At 47.5% G+C, this 10,013-nt stretch overlaps 1 protein-coding gene across 3 annotated transcripts; it reads left to right on the plus strand.

Moving 5' to 3' along the window:
- Positions 1-974: 974 nt before the first annotated feature.
- LOC143845026 (nuclear transport factor 2-like) lies at positions 975-8,725 on the plus strand. 3 transcript variants are annotated; one of them, XM_077352990.1, is made up of 5 exons: positions 975-1,383; positions 3,032-3,139; positions 4,931-5,002; positions 6,276-6,374; positions 8,549-8,725. In XM_077352990.1, exons 1-5 carry the CDS (start codon positions 1,042-1,044, stop codon positions 8,660-8,662), a joined length of 735 nt encoding a protein of 244 aa, XP_077209105.1. In that variant the 5' UTR covers positions 975-1,041; the 3' UTR covers positions 8,663-8,725. The 3 variants fall into 3 exon arrangements, with proteins under 3 accessions (XP_077209105.1, XP_077209108.1, XP_077209107.1); XM_077352993.1 differs by having other exon boundaries at positions 1,314-1,466; XM_077352992.1 differs by lacking the exon at positions 975-1,383 and adding an exon at positions 1,611-1,711.
- Positions 8,726-10,013: the final 1,288 nt, after the last annotated feature.

Consider the following 10,013-nt stretch of genomic DNA (forward strand, 5'->3'; position numbering starts at 1 on the left):
AAGCACTTGTAACTTTAAGAAACAGATTCCCTCTGTGGCTGATGCTAGGCAACCAGAGTGTTCCAGGCTGGATTTTTGTGAGTAAAAAGGGAGGGGGGCAGGGTCCAGCCTATTTTGGCCTTTCAGGGAGGGTTCATTGGGGCCAGGCTTGACTAGGGTTACCAGCTCAAGGCTGGGGAATTCTTATGGTGGCGTTTGGGGCAGGGAGAGGCCTCAGCTGAATATAATGCAAAGAAATAAAAATTAAAAATCATCCAGGGAGCAGATCTAGTCTGGAGTTCAGTTGTAATTTTGGAGGGTCTCCAGGCCCCAACTGGAGATTGGCAACCCTGGGCCTGTTACAACCCTCTGAGTGACTTGCTATCACCTGACTTGCATGACTGAACTACGGCTGGCAGCTTGCTACAGGGATCCAGATAAAGGTAGGCTGGCTGCTGGGTGGGAAGGAGATAGGGTTGTCAACTCCGTTGGGAAATTCCTGGAGATTTGGGGAGTGGAACCCTGATGAAGGGACCTTGAAATAGGTTTAATGCTACAGACCACCCCCTCCCCCCACAACCTCCAAAGTAGCCATTTCCCTCATGGGCCAACCTCCAGATGAGGGCTGCTTGCCGGATATTAGATCAGATCAGTTCTGGAGAAAATGGTTACTGAGGTTGCTTGCCACCCAAGGCTCCACCCCCAAGCCTCCAGGAGGCTCTAAGGAGAACTGACTTCCCTAGTCACCCATTGTGATTCCGCCTGCTGGCCACTGCGGGGAGTGGGGGAGGTGGAAGAGTGATGGAAGGGGGGGCAGGAAGAAGAGACAGGCATGGCTGAGGAAGAATGAGGGGAGGAGGAATATGAGAGAGGCAGGGGGAGAGGAGGAAGCCAACTTGGGGGGCTGGGAAAACCTCCACCCTGCAAGTTTCTTGCGGGTCCCCACTCCTGTCTAATGTCCATGGGCAAAGACTTGGACGCATTCAGCTAGGGTCGCCAGCCCTGGGTTGGGAAATACCTGGAGACCCCGGGGGTGGAGCCGCCGGACCTCACTGGAGCACAATGCAATGGAGCTCCCTTCCCACGCAGCCATTTCCTCCAGGGGATCCTCAGGTCCCACCGGGGGATTGGCATCCCTCCTGGTTCAGCAGAGCCGTGCTGCCCCCAGCGCCTCGCCCTCCCGGGACGCGCTGCCTCAGGACGACCCACAGGCGACTATGGCCGAGGGAGGGGCGACGTCCCTGCGCAGTCCGGGCGCCACCTGCCGGTGATCCGCCGCAGAGGAAGTGGGCAAGTTTCGCCCGGGACTCGTCGAGTGGCGCCAAATTCGGAGCTGGCGGTTGTTGTCGAGAGGATTCGTCCTCCCCCACGTGGGCTGGCTGCGCTGCAAACCCCGGGGAAGAGGTAGTCGCCGCCTTGGAAGTCGCCTGTCCTGGAGCTCCAGCCGCGCCGGCTTCCCTCGCCTCGCCTCGCCTCGCCTCGCCTCGGTGCCTTTCGCGCTCCTCTCCCCTTACCCGGAAACGGCTGCCGGCGGCAGGGCAGCGCCTTAGGGGGCGTGGGGGTTGGGGTGCGCCGGGGGGAGAGCAACTGAGGGGGGCGCCCTTGGAGGGCCGGGGGGTGGCGGTGCCCCTTCCCGGCGGGGTCTCCCGGTCCTTCTGCGGCGCGCTTCCCGGGCTCTTGCTCCGGTTGGCATCGCGGCATGCTCGGCGCGGGATTGGGACGGGGCGAAGCGGTCAGTTGCCGCCGGCCGTGGGAAGCCGGGGTCAGCCGTCATCTCGGGCTCGTCCCGCTCTCTTGGGCAGATCCGGTTCGCAGGAGCTCTTAGAGCGATCCGTTTATGGGTCAGCCCGGTCTCGGAGGCGCGGGGTCACCTCGGGCCAGTCGGAGCTCTCTCGGCCTCTCCCACTTCCCAGGGGGTCTGTTGGGGAGAGGGAGAGGAATGGGGAGGCGATTGTAAGCCGCTTTGAGACGCCTTCGGACAATGAAAAGTGGGGTATAAAACCTCTCAGCCCGTCTTGCTTGGCATTTGCATTGCCCTCCTCCCCCGGCCTCCCAAACATGCATAACTGGACCTCCGTCCCAAGCAGTGACAGCAGATGGGGAGAAGGCACACCTGTAACTGGCTTGCATCAGTTCTGGGTAGCAATAGTTTCCCCAGTGCTTCCTCAGGCTCTCTTCTGCAACCCTGGAAGAAGCTACAGGTGAAGAAGAGCGGGTGTATTCTAGGGCAGGGGTAGTCAACCTGTGGTCCTCCAGATGTTCATGGACTACAATTCCCATGAGCCCCTGCCAGCTGACAGGGGCTCATGGGAATTGTAGTCCATGAACATCTGGAGGACAACAGGTTGACTACCTCTGTTCTAGGGCAATACCAAGGTATAGGATAGGACTTAAGTTGGTGGAGAGCACAATTGGTTGATGGGTCTATTATGGGGTATCTGAGTACAGAATCAGCCTTTAGGCATGTAGATCCCAGCCTTTTCTGTCATGTTGATAGACAAAAATAACAAATAATATTTATGCTTCGTTCAAATCCGAGTCTCCAATCACGACATAGGTGGAGAAGGAGGAGGCTGGGTTTCTATTATTTTCTTACCTCCCGAGTATTCAGGGGTTTTTAATGTTTTCACTTGTAAGGGTTTTTATCTTTTTGTGTTATAACTTGCTGCAGGATGATTTTTCAATAGTGGTGGGTAATCCATCTAAATAATAATTAAATAAAATAAATAAAAATATTGGGAAGTTCCTAACTGAGCTATGCTAAATATACATCTTCTCCAATGCCCCCGTAGGATATTTTTCATATCTTTTTGAATGATGCACACTACATATCTTGCATATTCCCAAAAGCCCAACTCTTGAACTGCTGCACCACAGTTTGGTTATTGAGTTCATGCTTGTTCATGTACATTCCTATATATACTCCCCTTTCAGGGGGGCTGTACTGGCAAGCTGAGCAGATCTTGCTTCAGTATGGGTGAGGTAGTAATTTGCCATTGGGATTCGCATTTTTGTGCTGCAAAAACTCCATGACATTTTGTTTTCTTTGCAGTTGTGTAAAATGGCCGAAAGACCTATTTGGGAGCAGATCGGAACAAGTTTTATACAGTTGTATTATCAGCAGTTTGATACCAGTAGGGAACAACTAGGAGCCTTTTATGTAAGCATCAAATCATCTTTGTTTTAAACTGTTATTTCCATATTGCTGTAACAGATCAGTTGCTGACTTAAAGTAGGGGTTCCCAAGGTGGGCAGTATGCCCCTTCTGAGGGTGGTGGAAGGATCCAGGGTGGTGGTGAAGAAATTGGGGGCAGCAGTCTTCCTGCTGTGGCTCCATTTTCCTAGCAAGAGATGTTCCTGACTCTGGGTGGTAGCAACCCTGGACTTCCTTGGTGGTCTCCCTGACCAGGGCCGACATAGCTTAGCTTCCTGAAGAAAACAACAGCTTCAGAAGATGGTCTGGATGGGAACATATTCCTGCTGAGCTTCTTCCCCTCCTCAGATTCTGTCCTTCCCAGGCTCCATCCCAGACGTCCAGGAATTTCTTAACTCAGGCTTGGCAACCCTTATCCAACTGTCTCCATCTTTGGGAGTCTGGAAAAGCCTTCTGCTGCTTGTTACTGGTCATGGGATTTTCCATTGCTTGCTTCCCCCCACCCCCTCTTTCCCTGTGTCTTTCTCCCTGATGAGGACCCAGAGTGGTGTTTACAAATGACTTTCAAAATATGGCCGCTGCACAACAACCAAAAAAGAAGGCTGTCCCGTGTGTTTTGAATTTGCAGTAGACCAAACACCAGGAAAGAGGTGTGTGTTTGTATGGATGTGGGGGGGGGGCACTAGGGATGTGGCCTGGGAGCCAAGGGGGCAGCAGCCCCAAAATTTTGGGAACCACTAACTTAAAGCTTCAAAAATTAGAATGTGTTTCAGGTTTGTTTGCTCTTCGTGTCTCATTAATCTTATTATTTTCCTTTGCCAGTTCAAATTCCTTTTTTAATTGTTGGTGATTGCTATTTAGAATTATTTGAAATTTCTGATTATTCAGGTATAAATAATGTGAGTTTTTATGATGCCCTGCCACCTTAGTTTCATGTCTGGTTATTTATTTATTTGCTACTTATATACCTTGCCTTTTTCTCCAGTGGGTATCTAAAGCTACTTGTATCATTCTCCTCTCCTCCATCTTATTGATGGCCCAGGGCCTGGTCGAGGCCTTTTAGGATTGTTTGCCTATTGTGCAGACCCAAATAGAATGACCACTAGACTGGAAAACCTTTTATGATATTATTCAACTGCAGATGAACAAAATGACACAGGGGGGTTGGTCCCGAAAAAGCCTGTTTACAGAACAAAGGATTGCATGATACTTTATAATATTCCATTGAAGGCAGGGAAAGATTATGCTTTTCAGGTCAAACCAATAACCTGGGGTCTCCACCCCCTTGTACATCTCACAGGACCACCCATTGCCATTGTGCTAAGTCACCGGGAAAAGGTTACAAAAGTTCTCTTGTTAATATAAACAATTGCATCCGGCCTTGAGAATAGAACATATTAGCCTTGGTAACATTTCAAAATACAGTCAAAAACAAGTTTCTGGGCCTTCTGTTACGAAACAGTCTGGTACACCAAGCTTCTCTTTTCCAGAACAATAATTAAGAAAATATTATTTTACCCCTACTCCATCATTATCCCTACAACAACCCTTTGAGGTAGGTTAGTCTGAGAGCGTGTGGGGTCTCCTAGATCCTGGTTCAGCACACTATCCTGACTCTCAGCACTTGGCATATTTCCCTGCTGCTGGGATACAAGAAGTAATGAGAAGCTAAGTTGGGATCACATGGGAAGGATTCACTGTTAAGGTATCCTGCCTTGGCCAGGGATTATTCATTTGCATTTTACTTCAATATTTTTAAAGTATATTATTAGCATTTCTCTCTCTTTTTTTTCAAAGACAGATGCTTCCTGCTTATCATGGGAAGGCCAGCAATTCCAGGGAAAAACAGCCATTATGGAAAAACTGATGGTATTTAACCGCTCTCAACTTTTTTACCATTGAGAAACCCCTGAAACATTTTTCAGGCTTCGAGAAACCCCAGAAGTGGTGCAATCTTGTAGAATATGATTGGGAAGCATAGTTGTGGATATGCCCACCCAGAGGCCCTCCCTTACTGGCCTCTCCAGGCCACTTATTGACCATTTGGGGAGGGGTAGGTAGATTGACATGACCATATATGGTCATATCACCCGATAAAAACTTAGCACATTTTTTAAATTTATTTAAAATTAATTCACTCCTACCCATTGAGGAAACCATTCCAGGCTGGTCAAGAAACCCTAGGGTTTTATGAAACCCTGGTTGAGAAACCCTGTCTTAGAAATTGCTGTTATATTGTTTGTTTGAGACAATTACCTTGTTTTTTAATGCCATATATCAGAGGTAGTCAAACTGTGGCCCTCCAGATGTCCATGGACTACAATTCTCATGAGCCCCTGCCATAGAACACAGGGGCTCATGGGAATTGTAGTCCATAGACATCTGGAGGGCCGCAGTTTGACTACCCCTACCTATATATATATTTACCCCGCCATTCCCCAGTGGGCTCAAAGTGGATTCCAACAAAGTGGATTCCAGTAATAAGCATAATGTCATTTTAAAATCTGGTTTCACGTTTAAAATGCAGTCTGTTCGATTATAAAAAAATCTCTGGCTGCTTCTCCTTGGCCTAAGCAATTCAGAGGGATTACTGACTGGGGCCAGGCGGAGTGCTTGGAGTAGTGCCTGCGGATTGATTTTTGGAGGCCAGCATCTTCTTGAGGTTATTTCTGGCCTCAACAATAGGCCTGGTGGGACAGCTCTGGCTTGCAGGCCCTACGGAACTAATTACAAAAGAAATTACTCTGGGGAAGTGATCCGAGAACTCTTGGGCTCATTTTTTAATTTAAAAAAGGCATATACCCCCTTTCTTCCTTAGTAGTGACCCAAAGCAGCTTATTACATCATTTACCCTCACCCTGTTAGGCAGGTTAGGTTGGGAGAGTGATGGGTCCAAGGTAGGGTAGTGTGCTCCGGCGTGCTTTGACTGCTTTGGAATGGCGCTGGCCACCTCCGGTTTGAATGGCCGCCAGACTGCACAAACCTAGTCCAAAGTCACTCAACGAGCATCTGTGACAGAGTGGAGATTCAGACCCAGTCTGACCCTGTGGCCACTACACCTTATTCTCTCATTGTTGTGCGGTATGGCTGTAGTGTTGTCCACTGAAGAAGCACATTTAATACAATTTTCTTCTTTAAACAGAGACTTCCTTTCCAAAAGATTCAGCACAATATAACCTCCCAGGATCATCAGCCGACTCCTGATAATTGTATCCTTAGCATGGTTGTCGGTCAGTTGAAGGTAAGAACTGACAATTGTATCTTTGGTCCATACGATGAGCACAAAGCTTTTCTGTCCTGGGAAAAACAAAATTACTCTTGGGGCACTTAAATGCTAGCAGGCATCAGCTTTTGTTCATCTTCCGTCTTCTGATCCAGCCACACACTGGGTCTATGCTTGCGCAGGCTGACTGCAGGCATTTTAGTTCTAGCTAGAAAGAAACCTCCAAAATGGGGCGCCCTGTCCCTTTAGAGCTGGTGCATTTGTGATTTTTCCGACCATTGGTGTCATGTACTCTGAAGATAGACCACCCGTTCCCTTCAGTTCCTTTTTCGCCTCTGCAACATTAGGAAGTTTCTTGTGTTTGCTCCATTATTTAGACACTTTGGACTGCGTCTACTGTGTTTATTCCTGCGTGGGTGTTTATTTCTTCTTCGTTGGTAAATCTCCTTGTACGAGCTTCTTCTCCTACAGCTAAAGTTGGAGATTTTACTTTTGGCTTGTGGTCCCTTGTTATGGCATCCAAGACTCTTTAAAAAGTGTTCCAAAGGCGGGACCACAATGCTGAACTTTGATGAGCACAGCGTCTGTCTTTTGTACTCGAGTGAAGCCCATGACACTGGCGCATGTGAAGTTGGCTGAAAATTCATGCCAAAGTCTGGCTCTGATAGAGCTTTGGGATAAGACCTTGTTGGCTGCTCTCTGGGATAAGACCTTGTTGGCCTCGGCCCCACCCAAACTGGCTTGGAGCTCAGCTTCTTCTGCCTTTAAGCTGGCATCCAGCTGACCCTCCACAGCAATACCATGTCCTCTTCCTACCTCAGCAGATGGACAGAACATTACCCCCAGATCTTCATGGGTTGGGGACAAAGTCCAGGGGACTTTATAGAGAACCAACCAGAGATGGTCCATCTTGCATCTCATTACCATGAACCAGATGAGTGTTTTCTGAGATCCCAATGCAGTTGCAAGTCAGCTTTGGAACCATAGCCTGACAATACCATAGGGACTCATGGTATCCATGAGTGATGATTTCAGGTTATACATAGGGAACAAATGCCGAGGATGGTGAAGGCATTAGATATTGATATGGCTACATCGGACAAAGGACCAAAATATACAATCTTTAGACTTTTGTATTCTGGTATGCTGGAAATTGTTACCTTCCCAGTGCTAGAGGAAATGTTAGAGCTTACAGTTCCATTATGGGCGAAACTACCATCAGTGCAATCTACACCGAGAAAGATTGAGAATCTGTTCAGACTGCAACAAGATTCGTACAATCCCTCCATGTTATTGCAGCACCCCATCCATCACACCCTGCTGGTTGTCATCGCTTTGACACTATAGGACAGAAGTTTTATTCATCATCCGCTTTAAACTTCTGCATCACTAACAACCAAACCATCATGGGGCGCTACCAATTATGCCTCAGGTAGAACCATTGTCAGTATCTGGATAAGTTGCCTGGCAAACAGAAATCCCTTGCTAAGCTGGTTCAGCCTGAAGCCATCATACTTTCTAAACGTGAAATTAATGCTGGCTGGCATTCTTCTGGCAGCGAGATCCATGGCCTCTGGGGTTGTATTGAGAAGGCCGAGGGGCACAGTTTTGCCTATATAAACACGGAGCAGAGTAGAAGACCTACTGTTCGAAGATTCTGCTCTCTCCTCCCATTTGATGAGTTTCTAACCAATATTAAGGACTGGCAGACTGCAAGGTCTCTGAACATCTTCTCTTCCGGGGCAGCTACCCAGTGGTGCTTCTCACAATGCCGACATCTCCTTCTGTCAGGGCCAACAACCGTTCCAACATCCTTTTCAGCAGCAATCCTATTTGTATGCTCAGTGACCATTTCAGTCACCACCTACTCCAAATTGAAAGGGGAAGCTGCACCCAAGGTTTCAACAACAGAATCCCCAGAGGGATCACAACATCTGTCATCATGCTTAATATCAGGCTTTGAAACCAAATGGTTAACTCTGCAGCCTACTAGTAAAAAAAAAAAAAATCTCAGTGGCCAAATTTCCAGCTGATCAATAGCTTCCACAAGAGGCCGAGTGATATATTGTTATTTGGTCAGCTGACTTTGTCCATCTGGACAGTCGTGTTGAAACTCGCCACGAGCTGGCATGCCATTTATTATAAATATATAATAAATAACTAATAATACTTTTTCCCTCCTTTCACTGTAGGTGGATGATGATCCAGTGATGGGATTCCACCAGCTGTTTATTCTCAAGAACATTAATGACAAGTGGATTTGTTCCAATGACATATTTAGGCTTGCTCTTTACAACTTTCCTTAAAATACGTTCTCAAATGTGCCTTTACTAGTCATACATTTCTGATTAAACAACAGTTTAAAAGTTCTTTCAGCATCACTTTCTTTGGCTACATTATGAAAATAATGTCTATATTCTGTTGGAAACACAAGGTGATGTCACTGGAGTAGTCCCCCCCCCCCCAGCATAGAAACCCATTTTTCTCTCCTGTGTGTTTGTGGCTCCAGCATATACAGTTTGGGGGTGATGCATTGCATTAAACTCCCTGAAACTTGAAAAAAAATCATGATTTTATATCCTTATCCATGGTTCTTCTATAAATTTGTGAAACAGCCTGGCGGGTGGAACGTGTCCGGCTGTCCAAATTGGAATTGGGCCAATCAGGGTGCAGCCAGCAACAATGGCTGCACCCTGATTGGCCCTGCCCCTACAGCTCCCTCCCTGGACACTAGCCACGTTCTTCTCAGCTGTGCCAGAGACAGACACACAGAGCTCTGCCAGACCGAACACGAGCCCTCAATCACTCCTGCTGTGAGGGAGGCAGAGAGAGACACAGAGGGAGCTGCCCCAAGCTGCTGATCAGCCCTGCTTCCCTCCTAAGAATGAGCACTATTACCTGCTATGGCTCCTACTGCCATGGAGAGAGAGACACACAGAGAGAGCCCCCCCTGGTGCGATGGAGGGAGGGAGAGACAGACAGAGAGCTGCTCCAAACTGCACACCAGCCCTGCTTCCCTCCTACAAAGCAGCACTGATTACCTGCTATGCCTCCTGCTGTGCAGCACACCAAGAGACACAGAGAGATCTGCACCTCCTGGTGTCCCCTGCGGCCCAGTGCCCATTGCATTCTTGGTTGCATTAGGCTTTCTTGCTAGTATAATCATAAAACTGTGTACTAGACAACAAAATAATTTCCATGAAGTCCTATTGGTACATTTGAAGGAATATTGCTATTTGCAACCACTCTGTTTTGTGTATTTATACCCTGATACGGTGAAGGTAATTTAGGCTGAATATGTTGTGTCTGTTTTGCACACTGCATATATCCAAGCGTCTTCATGGTGAGAGCTGTTAATTGTCACGGCAGGCGAACTGCCGCCAATCCAGGTGCATAACATAAAAGTCCTTGGTATCAGGACATGCAAACAAAACATTCAGTAGGTGAAACATATTCAAAAATTATCTAATGATGACTTCGCTGTATCACAATAAAGTATCAAGCTATGCCTTATTTGTGTATTGCAGACTATATTGTACTTCACCTTACTTTGCACATCACAAATTGGAGGCAGCATGAAAGCTCTATATTGAGATGTAAATTGGTTAATAAGACTTCTGTCTCAGCTTGAGTAGCATTATGTGCCATCTACACGGA

Source organism: Paroedura picta, chromosome 9 (assembly GCF_049243985.1).
Source record: "Paroedura picta isolate Pp20150507F chromosome 9, Ppicta_v3.0, whole genome shotgun sequence".
Lineage (NCBI taxonomy): Eukaryota > Metazoa > Chordata > Lepidosauria > Squamata > Gekkonidae > Paroedura > Paroedura picta.

Excerpts from the sequence above, each read along its gene's own strand:
- LOC143845026 (XM_077352990.1), top strand. The coding sequence starts at position 1,042 with ATGCAATGGAGCTCCCTTCCCACGCAGCCATTTCCTCCAGGGGATCCT. Across the intron at positions 1,384-3,031 it reads CTGCAAACCCCGGGGAAGAG|TTGTGTAAAATGGCCGAAAG; the intron begins GTAGTCGCCGCC and ends TTTTCTTTGCAG. Across the intron at positions 3,140-4,930 it reads AACAACTAGGAGCCTTTTAT|ACAGATGCTTCCTGCTTATC; the intron begins GTAAGCATCAAA and ends TTTTTTTCAAAG.